This window comes from Nerophis lumbriciformis, linkage group LG03, assembly GCF_033978685.3.
Source record: "Nerophis lumbriciformis linkage group LG03, RoL_Nlum_v2.1, whole genome shotgun sequence".
Lineage (NCBI taxonomy): Eukaryota > Metazoa > Chordata > Actinopteri > Syngnathiformes > Syngnathidae > Nerophis > Nerophis lumbriciformis.
Window position 1 is genome coordinate 24,403,264 of NC_084550.2, and position 19,374 is coordinate 24,422,637.

The 19,374-nt window shown below is 37.7% G+C and overlaps 1 protein-coding gene across 1 annotated transcript in view; it reads right to left on the reverse strand.

Annotated features, from left to right (window-relative positions):
* prmt5 (protein arginine methyltransferase 5) overlaps window positions 1-13,375 on the reverse strand; it is a 47,501-nt gene extending 34,126 nt beyond the window's left edge. The window contains exons 1-7 of the mRNA XM_061935891.1: window positions 13,231-13,375; window positions 12,940-13,058; window positions 4,672-4,757; window positions 4,469-4,603; window positions 4,276-4,388; window positions 320-369; window positions 64-227 (exon numbers count right to left, since the gene is read on the reverse strand). Coding sequence (XP_061791875.1) covers window positions 64-227; window positions 320-369; window positions 4,276-4,388; window positions 4,469-4,603; window positions 4,672-4,757; window positions 12,940-13,058; window positions 13,231-13,328 — 765 coding nt within the window. The 5' untranslated portion in view covers window positions 13,329-13,375. The remainder of the gene's footprint in view (window positions 1-63; window positions 228-319; window positions 370-4,275; window positions 4,389-4,468; window positions 4,604-4,671; window positions 4,758-12,939; window positions 13,059-13,230) is intronic.
* Between the last annotated feature and the right edge of the window lie 5,999 nt (window positions 13,376-19,374).

Sequence of the window (19,374 nt, forward strand, 5' to 3'; positions counted from 1 at the left end):
TTTAACGGTATCCACCGTTTAAAAGTGAATCTGTTCCAAGTTTTTTTGTACCATTGCTCCTACCTTAAAAAGTCGGACAATTATTCGCTGGTGCGCTTTGGACAAAACCGGGAAGCCCTTCTTATTGGTCAAAAAGATGCTGGTGGGAAGAACGGCTGCTTTGATCGGCTCCCCGAGCCATTTGTCGATCACAGTTTCTGAAGGCATGTCCGCTCCAACTTCAATGGCTTTTGGAATAAAATTAGAAAGTGTTGATTTGTAGGTGTATTATTTTAATTCTCGTGTATGAATCCGTAGCATCATAGTGGGATGTTCTCACCTAGACAGACTCTCTTGTTGTAATCACAGAGCGTTCTCAAAGAGTGCCACCTAAAAGTACAGGCAGGAAAAGAAAATGAGTGAATTTCTTTAGGAACTACTAATACATTCTGGCTCTCAGCGAAAGCCGACGCTTCCCCTTCCCTCTCCTGCTTTGCTTCTTTGGCTTATCTCAACTTTCTTGGAGCCACTTTTTGCACTGCTCTCCAAAATGTTTAGACTGGTTCAGGTTCGGAGGAACTGGCCTGTTCTGACGGAACATTTGCTGCTGGATATATGAGGGACTCTTAAGAGAAGTGTGCCTGGCGATTTGTTTAATTGAAAACATTGACACTCCCCCAGAGGACATTGCAGCAAAGAAGCTCCTAATTCCTTCCCCGTGACGAGATCTAACTAAATTTATGGTGTTTAGTGGTGCAGGGACAAATTGTGAAGCAAAATAAAAATGAAATCTAGTGGAAATTGATGGTGTATATGAAACTAAATTCTTGGGAATAATAATTGATCATAAATTATGTTGGAAACCGCATACTGAATATATAAAAGGGAAAAATATTAAAATCCACTGTTATTCTTTATAAAGTAAGACACATGTTGAATAACAAAAGGTCTGCATATGTTATATTATTCTTGTATTTTTCACATATTTAACATACTGTGTTGAGGTTTGGGGAAATGTTTATAAAACAAACATAGACCCAATAATTAAACTTCAAAAAAGGGTAATTAGAATAATTATTTTTTTCTTTTCATTAGTTTATTTATTTCAGGCAATGACATAAAAAAGTACAAAGTTGACAACACATAATAATATAAATTAATATAGTGCAAAAGGTAATGTATAGTATGTAATGCATGATTGTCCAATAATACACAAAGTGTGCTACTATGAACCTACCAATCCATTATTCATAAGTTCTATTGTGTTAAAATGTTCAGATATTGTGTTGCTAAAAACAATGGAAATTATGTTTCAAGTAAAGAACAACAGCGTTCCAGCTTGTATTCTTAGGTTATTTAAATTAAGAGAAGAAAACTATCATTTACGGGGGATACTGATTTTTGAAATATGCAAAGTAAGAAGGAATATAAAATACAAATGTATTTCAGTTTTAGGAGTTAAATGGTGGAACAAGCTCAGTAATGAGTTGAAGACATGTACTTCTTAAGATTTAGGAAAGCCTTGAAAGGTGAAATAATGGAAATGTATAAAATATAGCAACGTATACTTTCATTTAGAGATGACCGATAATGGCTTTTTTGCCGATATCCGATATTGTCCAAGTCTTAATTACCGATTCCGATATCAACCAATACCGATATATACAGTTGTGTAATTAACACATTATTATGCCTAATTTGGTTGTGATGCCCTGCTGGATGCATTAAACAATGTAACAAGGTTTTCCAAAATAAATCAACTCAAGTTATGGAAAAAAATGCCAACATGGCACTGCCATATTTATTATTTAAGTCACAAAGTGCATTATATTTTTTAAACAGCAGCTTGGAATTTGGGACATGCTCTCCCTGAGAGAGTATGAAGAGGTTGAGGTGGGCGGGGTTGGGGGGAGGGGGTGTATATTGTAGCGTCCCAGAAGAGTTAGTGCTGCAAGGGGTTCTGGGTATTTGTTCTGTTATGTTTATGCGGGTGTTCTCCCGAAATGTGTTTGTCATTCTTGTTTGGTGTGGGTTCACAGTGTGGCGCATATTTGTAACAATGTTAAAGTTGTTTGTACGGCCACCGTCAGTGTGACCTGTATGGCTATTGACCAAGTATGCCTTGCATTCACTTGTGTGTGTGAAAAGCCGTAGATATTATGTGACTGGGCCGGCACGCAAAGGAAGTGCCTTTAAGGTTTATTGGCTCTCTGTACTTCTCCCTACATCCGTGTACACAGCGGTGTTTTAAAAAGTCATACATTTTACTTTTTGAAACCGATACCAATGATTTCCGATATTACATTTTAAAGCATTTATTGCCCGATAACATCGGACTGCCGATATTATCGGACATCCCTACTTTCATCCCATTTATTTTTTTAACGATGTTCCAGGCAATCTAATTTTCAGTGAATGTATAGGATAGGCAAATATAAGCCTTGGCTTCAGCCTATTAATTTTTCTTTTTGTGTGTGTGTGTGTGTGTATGATTGTTAATATGTACAATCTGTGATGTTAAATAGATCACACAAAATTAGGGATGTCCGATAATATCGGACTGCCAGTATTATCGGCCGATAAATGCTTTAAAATGCAATATCGAAAATTATTGGTATCAGTTTAAAAATTATCGGTATCGGTTCCAAAAAGAAAAATGTATGACTATTTAAAACGCCACTGTGTACACGGACGTAGGGGGAAGAACAGAGCGCCAATTAACCTTAAAGGCACTTCCTTTGCATGCCGGCCCAATCACATAATATCTACGGCTTTTCACACACACGTGAATGCAAGGCATATTTGGTCAACAGCCATACAGGTCACATTGAGGGTGGCTGTATAAACAACTTTAACACTGTTACAAATATGCGCCACACTGTGAACCCACACCAAACAAGAATGACAAACACATTTCGGGAGAACATCCTCACCGTAACACAACATAAACACAACAGAACAAATACCCAGAATCCCTTGCAGCACTAACTCTTCCGGGACGCTACAATATACACCCCCCGCTACCACCAACCCCCCCATTCTCCCGAATTTGGAGGTCTCATGGTTGGCAAGTATGGTCTAGTATACTCTGGACTGAAGCTGTGTGCCTTCATTGTTTTTGAGGCATGTTTAAAAAAAATAATGCACTTTGTGAAAGTCAAAGTATAGTTTTTCCCATTGTTGTAGTGGGTATCAGGATTATCTCAGGGAGAGCATGTCCCAAATTCCAAGCGGATGTTTTGAGGCATGTTAAAAAAAATGATGCACTTTGTGACTTCAATAATAAATATGGCAGTGCCATGTTGGCAACTGGAGTTGAAGTTGTTCTCTTATTTTGGAAAAACTTGTTTTAAGTTGATTGATTGGAACTTGTATTAGTAGATTGCACAGTACAGTACATATTCCGTACAATTGACCACTAAATGGTAACACCCCAATAAGTTTTTCAACTTGTTTAAGTCGGGGTCCACGTTAATCAATTCATGGTAAAGTTACGTTGTTTAATGCATCCAGCGGGGCATCACAACAAAATTAGGCATAATAATGTGTTAATTCCACAGCTGTATATATTGGTATCGGTTGATATCGGAATCGGTAATTAAGAGTTGGACAATATCGGTAAAAAAGACATTATCGGACATCTCTACACAAAATGGTTGATTATATGACCGAAATAAACTCATTTCATTTCATTCAGATCTTCTCGAGGAGAAGCTCAGGTTCGGGCAACCTGTGCAATGCCTTGGGGCGGTATAGCTCGGTTGGTAGAGTGGCCGTGCCAGCAACTTGAGGGTTGCAGGTTCGATCCCCGCTTCCGCCATCCTAGTCACTGCTGTTGTGTCCTTGGGCAAGACACTTTACCCACCTGCTCCCAGTGCCACCCACATTGGTTTAAATGTAACTTAGATATTGGGTTTCACTATGTAAAGCGCTTTGAGTCACTAGAGAAAAGCGCTATATAAATATAATTCACTTCACCTTGTCTTAACGCTGCAATATAGGCTTTGCTCAATTTTTTTTTTTTTTTTTTTTACTGGTCTCAAACTGAGCCCCCTGCAGGATCTTAGTTTGAATTATTTTTCTCTCCTCCTCCTACCGCCCAAGTTTCACTTTCTTTCCCCCAATCTTTCCGCCCTTGTTGCAACCCATCAATCCTCCTGTCCGGTCCACTGCATGTCTGTTCTTGGACAAGTTGTTCTAAAAACTAACGTGGTTGTACTTTAAATAAAGTCCCATTCTAAGTTTAGAAGAAGAGAACATAGCAGGTTGATCAGGCGAAGTGGCTTTTTAACCAACCAGTTCCAAGTCTTCTCATCCACAGTTGTCTCATCGTCACACTTGATGGGCTCATTCTCGATCAGATCCTCCCGCATGTCTTCAGGAGCCAGGAGTGGAACTCGAATCCAAAACTAAACAAAAAAAAGAAGGGGATAACAGACGTTCAGCCATTTTTCCAGTGTCATGGATTCTTCCGGTACTCTCTACACACATTTGTGGTGTGGTGTCCTGACTGGATATGGTTAAGCAGCACACGTGCTAGGTTGGCTTTATGAGGCCCGTTCAGAGGGATCATGAAGACAGGCACACCCAAGTAAGCAGAGAAGTGGAGCTCCTGTGCCAGAGCCTGGACAGAATGATAACATAATGAGAGGAGATAGAGGTGAATTATAAAAAACAATCTTTGCAACTTACTGCTTCAGAGTTTCTGCGTACGGTCTCGATTTCCGAATCCGTATCGATCCATGGTGACTGCTTCCCAACAACAAGAGTATTCCAATCTAACAGAAGAGAACATAAGACACACAACATGTGATTATCTTTGAATAACTTGCTCTAATTTACATACACAAAAAATGCGCAAAGTCTTAGGGCTCGTCCATACGGAAATGTCTCGCTCAAATCTTGACCCGTGCGCAAATCTTGACATGACTTTGATTGATTGATTGAAACTTTTATTAGTAGATTGTACAGTAGGGATGATGTTTGAAACCGGTTCTCCCGGTTGTTCGATAAGAAAAGAACCGATTCCAAGGACTCGAATCCCTTTTTGGGAACCGGTTCCCGTTATCGAGGCCACTATAGTAAAGAAAAAGAGTTGGTTCTTTATTCGAATCCCTGGGAACGAATCCGTCCCACAGGAAATGCCCTGTGGCACGTCCCAGGAAATGACGTAGCTCAGTCATTAGGCGGAAGATACAGAAAGCAGCAACAACAATGGACGGGAAAAAAACGCCTCAAGGCATGGCTTCATTTTACAAAAAAATATGACGAGGAAACGGCTATCTGCAATTATTGCCAGGCTTCGCTCTTATGTAAGGGGGGGGGGGGAGTACAACATGCATGTTGAAACATGTTCAGGCTGCACATAACCAGAAGGTTAGAGAAAGGTGTCGTGGAGAAGCAGCGACGAAGCACGCCCCTCTTCAACCTGCAGCGCCAATTCCAGTGATAGTGCTGGTGAGTAACTAACGTTAACTGTTGCCGGTTAATTTCCATAACTGCTCACTCGTAGCCTTTAGGCTAAAATAACGTTACCTTGTATGTCAATCCAGGATTGCAGTAATGTTAGCTAGAATAACGTTACCTAAGCATAGTCAGTGGCTAACGTTAACCTTTTTGTATGTGTCTGATAACGTTAACGTAATCTTGTAGCCTACACCAGTGGTCCCCAACAACCGGTCCGTGGATCGATTGGTACCGGGCTGCACAAGAAATAAAAAAATATATACAGTGTTTCCCACACATTCATTTATTTGTGGCGGCCCGCCACGAAAGAATTACGCCCGCCACAAATGGATTTTTCGGCTTTTGACTCGCTCGACCGCTCATAAAAGCAATGGGACTGTCTGTGAATGTTGCTTGTAGTTACAACTCCGGTGCAGCAGGTGGCGGTAGCCTACTATGCATTGTAACTCTGCCAATAGTACTTAATTCACCTGGTGGGCCAGAAGAAGAAGAAGAAGAAGAAGAAGAAGAAGAAGAAGAAGAGGGATGGACGGACGAACGGGATCAAAATACGAGGGTAATATAGGTTACAGGTAGATAGGTTATAGCTGCATCGCTCGCGGCTCGTCATATATTTAACGTTAATCCGCGATTTCACCGAGCGTTTCACTGACGGTGAGCAGCCTGACGCTGCTTCATTAACACCGCCGCTGACTCGGGGTCCGTGGCAGACGCACGTAGTAACAGTCACGTGTTTTCATACCGACGAGCTAACGTGTCCAGGTTATAACCCTGTTGTCAATAAACACACATGGAAATCTGAGCCAACCAGCTGTTAAAATGTTGTCCAGGTTAATGTTTTGGCCATTAAAGGCCCTTCATTTCAAGATTTCAACTGTGATCGGGCTTTAAACAGGTGGCTGACCTGTTCAGATGGGTGTAACTTCTACTGGTCAAATAATGTGAAATAGCATTTAATTTTACATGTATGCAATGCCATTTAAATGTAATTATAGATAATAATAATAATAAATACTGTGTAGTGTTGTAAATAGTCAACGGGAAGAATTTTAGTAAGATATAAGCCATGAGCACTACACAGCCAGAAAAAAACCTAGGCAGGACAAGTAAAAATATTGGGGCAAGTAGATTTGAGAAGTCAGGCAAGTAGAAAAAAACCTTAACGTTGAACCCCGCATGTGTTGAGCTGCTGCCGCTTAAGGTTAGACGGCACTGTACATAGAGCGGTTCTGCTCGTTAGTAATAAATTCTAATGTTGGATGTTCACTCCTTCACACAGATGAGTATAGAAAAATATTTTCAACGGCCGAAAAGGGCTCGACTTGGAGAGGAGGTAGGCCTACAGTCCGGACCACAGGTGCGACCTGTTCAGCAGCAGCAGGAGGAGGAGGAAAAGGTTGACTGACTGTGGCAGGACACCTCTGCCTCTGTTTCACTTCATGTTGCTGGTAAATAATATGGTTGTAGTAGTAGGCTAAAGTTAAATTATTTAGTATTCACTAATTAAAGGGGCAGAGCTTTAAGAGACATTTTAGCTTTTATATTTTATAAGATATATTTTTTGTAAGAACCACAATTAATAAATATATTTCAGTGAATCACTAATTGTTCAAATCTGTATATAAATATGTACATAAAATGTTGTAATTATATTCCAACTCCGCGTTCTTCTTGGTCATCGCCGCTGCCACCACCCCCCGACCACACCACCACAAATAGATGCCTGTCCTGTGGGAAACACTGATATATATATATTTTTTTAATTAAACCAACATAAAAAACACAAGATACACTTAGAATTAGTGCACCAACCCAAAAAACCTCCCTCCCCCATTTACACTCATTCACACAAAAGGGTTGTTTCTTTCTGTTATTAATATTCTGGTTCCTACATTATATATCAATATATATCAATACAGTCTGCAGGGATATAGTCCGTAAGCACACATGATTGTATTTTTTTTAATGACAAAAAAAATAAAAAAATACCATACCATGGGTAACAACAGTCAGTATTTTTTTTAGGGGGGTAACAACAGTCAATATTTATTTATTTTTTTTTTTTTTTTTAAAGTGAGCTTTTGTTAAACCAAATATTGTGTTTTTTTCCATATACAACAACCTATCGATAGGAGAATCGATAAGAGGATTTGATAATGGGCTCGAACTCGATAATTTCTTATCAAACATCATCCCTACAGTACAGTACATATTGCATACAATTGACCACTAAATGGTAACACCCCAATAAGTTTTTCAACTTGTTTAAGTCGGGGTCGACATTAATCAATTAATGGTACAAATATATAATATCATCATAATACAGTCATCACATAAGTTAAATCATCAGAGTACCGTATTTTCCGCACTATAAGCCGCACCTAAAAACCACAAATTTTCACAAAAGCTGACAGTGCGGCTTATAACCTGGTGCGCCTTATATATGGATTAATATAAATATTTATTTTCATAAAGTTTCGGTCTCGCAACTACGGTAAACAGCCGCCATCTTTTTTCCCCGTAGAAGAGGAAGCGCTTCTTCTTCTATGGTAAGCAACTGCCAAGGTAAGCACCCGCCCCCGTAGAAGAGGAAGCGCTTCTTCTTCTACGGTAAGCAACCACCCGCCCCCGTAGAAGAAGAAGCGCGCGGGAATTATGTTTCATTTCCTTTGTGTGTTTACATCTGTAAAGACCACAAAATGGCTTCTTCTAAGCGACACGCGTATAACGCAGAATTTAAACTTAAGGCAATAAGTCATGCCGAAGAACACGGAAATAGAGCAGCAGCAAGAGAATATAACATAAATGAATCAATGGTGCGTAGGTGGAGGAAGCAACAAGCTTTCCGGAAGGCAGGATTCACAGAACTGCTGGACAACAACAGCGACACTGACTCCGATGAGACGGAGCCGGCCATTTTGGATCCCGTATTCGCCCAACTTTTTAATTCGGACACCGAAGGAGAAGAATTCGAGGGATTTATGAATGAAGAATAACTTCAGAAAGTGAGCGTTATGTTTATTTTGTGTGTTGTGACATTAACGTTCGAGCAACATTAAGTTATTGATGTTGCTATTGCTCTGCACTATTTTGAATTTTACTATGTTTGTGATTGCACATTTGCACATTACCGTACATTTTGGGAGTGAACAGAGTTGTTAGAACGCTGGTTTTTAATATATTATTAAAGTTTGACTGACCTATCTGACTGTTTTTTTGACATTCCCTTTAGCGCAGTTAGATGCGGCTTATAACACGGGGCGGCTTATAGGTGGACAAAGTTTTGAAATATGCCGTTCATTGAAGGCGCGGCTTATAACCCAGGGCGGCTTATGGTGCGGAAAATACGGTATATACCGTATTTTTCGGAGTATAAGTCACACCGGCCGAAAAATCAACAATAAAAAAGGAAAAAAACATATATAAGTCGCATTTTTGGGGGAAATGTATTTGATAAAAGCCAACAGCAAGAATAGACATTTAAAAGGCAATTTAAAATAAATAAAGAATAGTGAACAACAGGCTGAATAAGTGTACGTTATATGAGGCATAAATAACCAACTGAGAAGGTGCCTGGTATGTTAACGTAACATATTATGGTAAGAGTCATTCAAATAACTACCGGTATAACATATAGAACATGCTATACGTTTACCAAACAATCTGTCACTCCTACTCACTAAATCCCATGAAATCTTATACGTCTAGTCTCTTACGTGAATGAGCTAATTAATATTATTTGATATTTTACGGTAATGTGTAAATAATTTCAAACATAAGTCGCACCCCCGGCCAAACTATGAAAAAAAACTGCGACTTATAGTCCGAAGTGTGTATATATGTGTGTGTGTGTATATATATATATATATATATATATATATATATATATCCATCCATCCATCCATTTTCTACCGCTTATTCCCTTTGGGGTCGCTGGAGCCTATCTCAGCTACAATCGGGCGGAAGGCGGGGTACACCCTGGACAAGTCGCCACCTCATCGCAGGGCCAACACAGATAGACAGACAACATTCATATATATATATATATATATAGCTCCTGGTTTTTCACCAATGCTAAATTTAACAAAAACAGCACCATTTGAAGAAAATAATGATGACGTTATTAACGTCATCATTCATAACAGATGTCCTGATTGGTCACAAAGAACATATCGACCAATCAACTACAGCGTAATATAAACTACGTCTCGAATCTTGATTTAGGGTCGGGAAAAAAAACGGAAAACGGGAGACAATCCCCCCCCCCCCCCCGAGATTAAAAAAGACGGAATTCCGACTTTAGACGGAAAAATCACATGCCTGATATATATATATATATATATATATATATATATATACCGTATTTTTCGGACTATATGTCACAGTTTTTTTTTTCATAGTTTGGCCGGGGGTGCGACTTGTGTGTGTGTGTATGTATATATATATATATATACACACACATACACATATATATATATATATATATATACATATATATATTTATTTACATACATATATATATACATACACATATATATATATATATATATACATACATATATATATATATACATACATACATATATATATACACATATACACACACACATATATATATATATATATATATATATATATATATATATATATATATATATATATATATATATATATATATATATATATATATATATATACTTATAGGGGGTGCGACTTATACTCAGGAGCGACTTGTGTGGGTGTGTGTGTATATATACACACACGTCGCTCCTGAGTATAAGTCGCACCCCGATATATATATATACACACACACACACATAAGTCGCACCACCGGCCAAACTATAAAAACAACTGCGACTTATAGTCCGAAAAAAAATAAAAAATATATATATACCGTATATACATATATATATACATATACACACAGTATATAAAATGAAATGTTGCTGAAATGTGTTAATATTTCTTAAATCTCCTTAAAAGAGATGATGCCCGAACCCGGTTTTCCGATAGGAAAAGAACCGAGTCCTCGGACTCGAATCCCTTTTTGAGAACCTGTACACGTTATGGAGACAGCTATAGTAAAGAAAAAGAGTTGGTTCTTTATTCGAATCCTGTCCCGACAAGAAATGCCCCGTGTGACATCACAAGAAATTACGTCACGTAGCTCAGTCATTTGTCACGGTGGGGTGCAGCGTGCTGCGGTTCGTTCCCGGGACGCAAAGCTGACGGCTCCGGACGAAAGTGTGCAGGTAGGAGATGATTTATTTTTCATAAATCACACACATTACAACAGACAGGAACGTAACAAAAGGAAAGCGTGCCGTTCACACGAGAAGCTAAAGCAAAAACTTACTTAGCACAGGAATACTAGAAGCTAAAGTAACTTAGCACAGGAATCATGAGCTGGAAAACCAGAATGCCAACGTAACTGTTGCAAATGCAAACAATGAAGCCACGACGAGTGACCGGAAAAGACAGGCTTAAATAGAGTCTCTGATGAGCAACAGGTGCGCGTACAAGGCAGGTGAAAATCAGAAGTAACCATGGTGACTAAAACAAACCCCCGAGGTGCACAAAACAACTAAGGAAGTCCAAAACTAACAGAACAAAACATGATCCAACCACATCAGTTTCATATAATTTCACTTTACAGGAGTAGGAAGAAGTAAAGCTAATTTAATCCTACCCCTTTCCCACTTCATACAAATATATACATCCTTCACTGACCTTTTTATAATAAAATATCTGTCAATTAGTATATACAACAGTTTTGTAATATGTAATTAATTAATTCAGTCATTATTAATATACTGAGATGAATATAAGGTTGAAAGTATTTCTCATAATTCTTCTTCTTTGTACTTTGTAAGCACTATTCATTTGAACAACCTCTTAAACTGGATCATACCAGTACAATGTTTCACTTCTTTACTTCATCCATTCCATCATTTAATTCCACATCATTTTTAGCTGTTTGCAATTTTACCAAATCATCGAACTTTAATATTTTTGACTCAATAAATAAAGTGTTTGTATGTTCTCTATATCCAACATTATTATTACTTTTTTGTAACACGGTTAACGAATGTAGCGCACATTTGTAGTTATTTCCCTACATTTCTGCACAATAACTCAGATATGGTAATACTATAGTAGCGAGCAGTAGAGAATGTGAAGTGATTTGTTAAATCAAATATTGTGTGTTTTTTTCCATATACAACAACATCCGTGCGTCGGTTGAGGTGGGCGGGGTTTGGTGGTAGCGGGGTGTAAATTGCAGCCCGGAAGAATTAGGGCTGCATGGGATTCTGGGTATTTGTTCTGTTGTGTTTATGCTGTGTTACGGTGCGGATGTTCTCCCGAAATGTGTTTGTCATTCTTGTTTGGTGTGGATTCACAGTGTGGCACATATTTGTAACAGTGTTAAAATTATTTATATGCTGAAGCCGCACACATTATGTGACTGGGCCAGCATTCGTTGGACTGGGTGAAAAGTGGACGTGATGAATTTTGGGAGGGCCACTGAAATTTAAGAGTCTCCTGGGAGGGTTGGCAAGTATGAGAATTAGCGGTGAACGCGGTGTTACCGCGGCACCGCCGCTGAATTTAATCAGCGGGCCAGCTTTAGTGTTGATTTGATATCGCCTCAAGGGGTAAGTGAAATTACACGGCGGGCCAAATTTGCCAGAGTTTGACACCCATGGGTAAGAGGATTCGATAATAGGCTCGAACTCGACAATTTCTTATCAAACATCATCCCTAACGTCTAGTCTCTTACGTGAATGAGCTAAATAATATTATTTGATATTTTACGGTAATGTGTTAATAATTTCACGCATAAGTCGCTCCTGAGTATAAGTCGCACCCCCGGCCAAACTATGAAAAAACTGCCACTTATAGTCCGAAAAATACAGTAGATTGCACAGTATATTGCGTACAATTGGCCACTAAGTGGTAACACCCCAATAAGTTATTCACCTTTAAAGGCCTCACCTTTTCTCCTCCAAACATATTGCTGGGTATTGTGGCCAAACAGCTCCATTTTTGTTTCATCTGACCACAGAACTTTCCTCCAGAAGGTCTTATCTTTGTCCATGTGGTGTCAGATGAAACAAAAATGAGTTTGGATGAAACAAAAAATGTGTTTTGTTTCATCTGACATCACATATAAGATAAGACCTTCTGGAGGAAAGTTCTGTGGTCAGATGAAACAAAAAACGGAGCTGTTTGGCCACAATTATCAGCAATATGTTTGGAGGAGAAAAGGTGAGGCCTTTAATCCCAGGAACACCATACCTCCCGCCAAGCATGGTGGTGGTAGTATTATGCTTTGGACCTGTTTTGCTGCCAATGGAACTGGTACTTTACTGTACCCCGATCTAAAATGAGTTTGACACCCCTGCCCTAAGACGTTTGCACAGTATAGACACAGACGAAACTTAATATATAGAAATTAGTGACTAAATGTAAGGACGGGACAAAAGTTCTGACCTCGTCCACACAGCAGCAGGTCGGACCGTGTATGGGCACCGGGTCGAGATTTAGCGGGATCCAGCTCAAACTCCCTCCTGAACCTCGGGTGGAAGAGGGGCATGCACACGAAGTCAAACCTGCCGAGGAGAAGCAAACTTTTTTGTTAAATGAAATATCAAATCGGCACATTTGTATCGTTCGAAAACGAAGCCACGTGCTGGATGCTCGCCGGCTAGCTTAGCAAGGCAGCGTGTGTTCCGACGTCACATTCCCCTCCTCAATTGGACACTTTTGCACACTCTTTCTCACCCGAGTTTGGCGACCGCTGCCAATGTGTCGGCTACCTCTGGCACACAATTTAAATCTCTTCCACAGGACACCCTGGTGCCCGTGCTGGCGGACGCCATGACTTGGCAGATAGGTCCCGCTTACAAGCAGCGGTGCTCACTCTTCAGTAAGGAGAGCAGCTATTGGTTGCTTATGCTCGATGACGTATAAACTAATTTGCATACGGGAAAGACATTTAAAAAAAGACAAATATCCAAAATATATTAACTCTTACAAACGAAGAATGATAGTTTTGACATGGAAGTGAAGAAACAATTATATTCATTACGCTGTGAGTTTTTATTTAAACAAGGGCTTTTGACTGAGACCGGAAATGCAAATGCTTAACTTCGCCAGGAAAAAAAAACAGACCAGAAAAAAAAAATCGCTTGACACTTTTGACATGTTTTTATTTTATTTCAGGTGGCTGGTAAAATCTCTTAATAGCTAAACAAAAACAAATCGACAACATATGGCCAGCACTGCGTTGTACAAAAAAATGGCGCCATTTTGGATCTAAATGCGAATTTAAACAAGCCAGTCGAGAAAGGCAGAATCAAAATGGCGTCGGTGTAAATCAGTTTCACATCTTTGTTTTCATTTACAGACACCGGAAGTTTTATTTTCAATGTAAAAGTTGGGACAATTACTACGGCACGAGTGTGCCTGTGGCTCTGGCTGAAATGTATTTAATAGTTTAATAATAATACATAGTAATTATTTTACACATGGCACAAACAGGACCACGCACATATCAACAAAAAGTGAAAGACAGACCAAAACAAATGTGTTTTCATATTCTCAAACCGGAACCGGAAAAAGCAGTTTTAAAGATTTTTTTTTTTAATTGAACAACATAAATACATTTGTAATTCACACAAAAGTCAAGGCACTTTCAACATCAAGGAAAGAAAACAAAAGTAAATACAGATAGAGTAATAATAGTAAAAAAAAAAAAAAAAAGGGCTACCTAAATTACTTTAAATGTTTTTTTTAACAAGGATATCAATTTAGGGGCTTTTGTACTCTTAATAATTCTCCAAGATTTGATTGATAATTAGCTAAAACAAAAACAAATCGCCAGGTTGGCAACATATGGCCAACACGTCGTTGTAAAAAAAAAAAAATACCGCCATTTTGGATCTAAATAAATAATAAATAAATAAATGGGTTGTACTTGTATAGCGCTTTTCTACCTTCAAGGTACTCAAAGCGCTTTGACACTACTTCCACATTTACCCATTCACACACACATTCACACACTGATGGCGGGAGCTGCCATGCAAAGCGCTAACCAGCAGCCATCAGGAGCAAGGGTGAAGTGTCTTGCTCAGGACACAACGGACATGACGAGGTTGGTACTAAGTGGGGATTGAACCAGGGACCCTCGGGTCGCGCACGGCCATTCTTCCACTGCGCCACGCCGTCCCTCAAAATGCAAATTTAAACCAGCCAGTCCAGAAAGGTGGAGTCAAAATGGCTCTGGCTAAAATGTATTTTGGAGCTCAAACAGTAATGATTTTACACAACCAGGACCTCGCACATACCAACAAAAAGTGAAAGACAGACCAATACGAACGTGTTTTCACATTCTCAAACCGGGGTGTTGTACCGAAATCTGTTACCCATCAGAATTTGTGACTCCAGGGGGCGATGTTCCCATGGCGTTTGTTTGATGGTTAAACGGCAAACCCAAAGAGGAGGAGAAGAAGAACGCTTGCGTAAATGGCGTAAACTATCCTTAATGCTGAAACGTCAGTTGTCAGAATTTCAGCATTAATAAATTACACATATTCTGGAAATCAATGACTTATTTTCATTATAGTATGAGTCCATTGTATCAGCTGTTGATTCTCTCTCACACACATACATTTTCCAATATAGATAAGGCTATACATGCACATGCGGTTGTTCTGTTTGTTATGGCTGTATGTTCGCTATTCTTAAACCAGTCACCTAAATTACAATTTCCTGCCCTTTTTACACCCCCCCTCCCTTCATCTCCATTCACTTTTTCTCATTTGGACCCCCAGAATCAGGACCCACTAGGGTTACATTTTCCGATAAGCTGTGAGGCCGTCAGATTTCGAGACCTTACTGTATGTTCCCTATTCTTAAACCAGGAACCTCAATTACTATTTCCTGCCCTTTTTACACACCCCTCCCTTCATCTCCATTCACTTTTTCTTATTTGGGCCCCCATATTCAGGACGCACTAGGGTTACATTTTCCGATAAACTGTGACTTGGCCGTCAGATTTCGAGACCTTACTTCACTGCATATTTCAGCATTTATAATACAGATTTTTATTAAAATACATATACCCTAACCATCAAACTAAACTAAGCAGAAACAGAGCTAAACAGAAACCATTTTTTTTTACAATAAATTTTGGAATTCAAATGCAACATACAATCATAACTTATTTTCTAATACAGAAATTAACATGGTATGTTCCTGGCATGCATCACAACTATATCCCTCCTCCTTGGGGTTTCCCACACACAAGCTGTGGTACCATCGCCCGCACCGCTCGCACTGGATCTGAAATTAATGCATTTGGTCAAGTGTATCAGTTCAATGTAAATCAATATGTAAATTGATTAAATAAATTATATTTATTGATATAAATCAATATCGGTATATCAATATCAATTGGCTTCTTTCAGTGGCTGATGTTAAACAAATGATATAAATAATGATAGAATATGTGTAATTTATTAATGCTGAAATTCTGACAACTGACGTTTCATTCCATGATAGCTTTTAATCCGGAAAATGTATGTGTGTGAGAGAGAATCAACAGCTGATACAATGGACTCATACTATAATGAAAGTAAATCATTGATTTCCAGAATATGTGTAATTTATTAATGCTGAAATTCTGACAACGATAGTTTACGCCATTTACGCAAGCGTTCTTCTTCGCCTCCTCTTTGGGCTTGCCGTTTAACCATCAAACAAACGCCATGAGAACATCGCCCCCTGGAGTCACAAATTCTGATGGGTAACAGATTTCGGTACAACACCTGTACCGAAAGTATAATTTTTAAATATTGTTTTAATTAATTAATTATTATTTTATTTTTTATTGAACAAGAAACATACATTTATAATTCACACAAAAGTCAAGGCACTTTCAACATCAAGGAAAGAAAAGAAAAGTAAATACAGATAGAGTAATAATACTAAATAAATAAATAATTTAAAAAAAAGACAAAAGGGCTACCTAAATCACCTGAATTGTTTTTTTTTTTTAACAAGGATATCAATTTAAGGGCTTTTGTACTCTTAATAATTCTCCAAGATTTGATTGATAATTAGCTAGAACAAAAACAAATCGCCAGGTTGGCAACATATGGCCAACACTGCGTTGTGAAAATAAATACGAACGGCGCCATTTTGGATGTAAATGCGAATTTAAACTAGCTAGTCGAGAAAAGCAGAGTCAAAATGGCGTCGGGTAAATCAGTTTCACATCTTTGTTTTCATTTGCAGACACCGGAAGTTGTATTTTCAATGTAAAAGTTAGGATAAATACTAGGGCACGAGTGTGCCTGTAGCTCTGGCTAAAATGTATTTGGAGCCCAAACAGTAATTATTTTACACATGGCACAACCAGGACTACGCACATATCAACAAAAACAGACCAATTCGAATGTGTTTTCATATTCTCAAACCGGAACCGGAAGTAGCAGTTTTTAAATAATTTATTTACATTTTATTTTTTTTAATTGAACAACATATATACATTTATAATTCACACAAAAGTCAGGGCACTTTCAACATAAAGGAAAGAAAACAAAAGTAAATACAGATAGAGTAATAATAGTAAAAAAAACAACAGACACCGGAAGTTTTATTTTCAATGTAAATGTTGGGATAATTACTACGGCACGAGTGTGCCTGTGGATCTGGCTAAAATGTATTTAATAGTTTAATAATAATAAATAGTAATTATTTTACACATGGCACAACCAGAACCACGCACATAACAAAAAGTGAAAGACAATACGAATGGGTTTTCATTTTCTCAAACCAGAACCGGAAGTAGAAGTTTTAAAAGATTGTATTTTTTTTATTTGAACAACATACATTTATAATTCACACAAAAGTCAAGGCACTTTCAACATCAAGGAAAGAAAACAAAAGTAAATACAGATACAGTAATAATAATATTAACAAATAAATAAAATAAAAAAAGACAAAAAGGGCCACCTAAATTACTTTAATTGTTTTTTAACAAGGATATCAATTTAAGGGCTTTTGTACTCTTAATAATTCCTCAAGATTTGATTGATAATTAGCCAAAACAAAAACAAATCGCCAGGTTGGCAACATATGGCCAACACTGCGTTGTAAAAAAAAATAGCACCATTTTAGATCTAAATGCAAATTTAAACAAGCCAGTCGAGAAAAACAGAGTCAAAATGGCGTCGGGTAAATCAGTTTCACATCTTTGTTTTCATTTGCAGACACCGGAAGTTTTATTTTCAATGTAAAAGTTGGGATAATTACGACGGCACGAGTGTGCCTGTGGCTCTGGCTAGAATGTATTTGGAGCCCAAACAGTAATTATTTTACACATGGCACAACCAGGACCACGCACATACCAACAAAAAGTGAAAGACACACCAATACGAATGTGTTTTCATATTCTCAAACCGGAAACGGAAGTAGCAGTTTTAAAGATGATTATTTTAGTATTTTTTTTTTTTTTTTACAACATACATACATTTATAATCCACACAAAAGTCAAGGCACTTTCAACATCAAGGAAAGAAAACAAAAGTAAATACAGATAGAGTAATAATAGTAAAAACATTTTTTTTTTAAAAGACAAAAAGGGCCACCTAAATGACTTTAATTGTTTTTTAACAAGGATATACATTTACGGGCTTTTGTACTCTTAATAATTCTCCAAGATTTGATTGATAATTAGCTAAAACAAAAACAAATCGCCAGGTTGGCAACATATGGCCAACACTGCGTTGTAAAAATGTTTTTAAAAATGGCGCCATTTTGAATCTAAATGCGAATTTAAACAAGCCAGTCGAGAAAAGCAGAGTCAAAATGGCGTCGGGTAAATCAGTTTCACATCTTTGTTTTCATTTGCAGACACCGGAAGTTTTATTTTCAATGTAAAAGTTGGGATAATTACATAATTATAATTATATAAGTGCCTGTGGCTCTGGCTAAAATGTATTTAATAGTTTAATAATAATAAATAGTAATTATTTTACACATGGCACAACCAGGACCACGCACATATCAACAAAAAGTGAAAGACAGACCAATACGAATGTGTTTTCATATTCTCAAACCGAAACCGGAAGTAGAAGTTTTAAATGTTTCTTTTAATTTAATTTTTTATTGTTTTTAAATGAACAAGAAACATTACATTTATAATTCACACAAAAGTCAAGGCACTTTCAACATCAAGGAAAGAAAACAAAAGTAAATACAGAAAAATAAATTAATTAAAAAATAATTAAAAAAAGACAAAAAGGGCTACCTAAATCACTTTAAATCTTTTTAACAATGATATCAATTTAAGGGCTTTAGTACTCTTAATCATTTCCCAAGATTTGATTGATAATTAGCTAAAACAAAAACAACATATGGCCAACACGTCGTTGTAAAAAAACGGCGCCATTTTTGATCTAAATGCAAATTTAAACAAGCCAGTCCAGAAAGGCAGAGTCAAAATGGCTAAATCAGTTTCACATCTTGCAGATTTACGGTAATCCTAATACAGTTTTTTAATAATACCTCACGTTTATTAAAACATTTGTGCAAGTGTTGCATTAATGTATGATCCATATTCCAGCATAATGTTTAATGAATGGGGTGACTCAAATTCCAACACTATCATTTTCTCCAGACTGAGTTCACTATTTAGAAAAATAAAATAAAAATGAAAGTAGCTTCTGCCGATACATGTCGTACCTTCACTTTAAAAACTAACAGAAAGCAATGAACATAAATGCGTAACGCTTTGCAAAAAGAAGCGTCCCGTTATATCAGTTTCACGCTTGTCAAGTTAGAAATCCATCCTTTTTTTCCCCTCCTGCAAGCTGTCACATTTGGGAGTGCTATAAGAAGGGTGAGTTTGTTGGAGTTGCA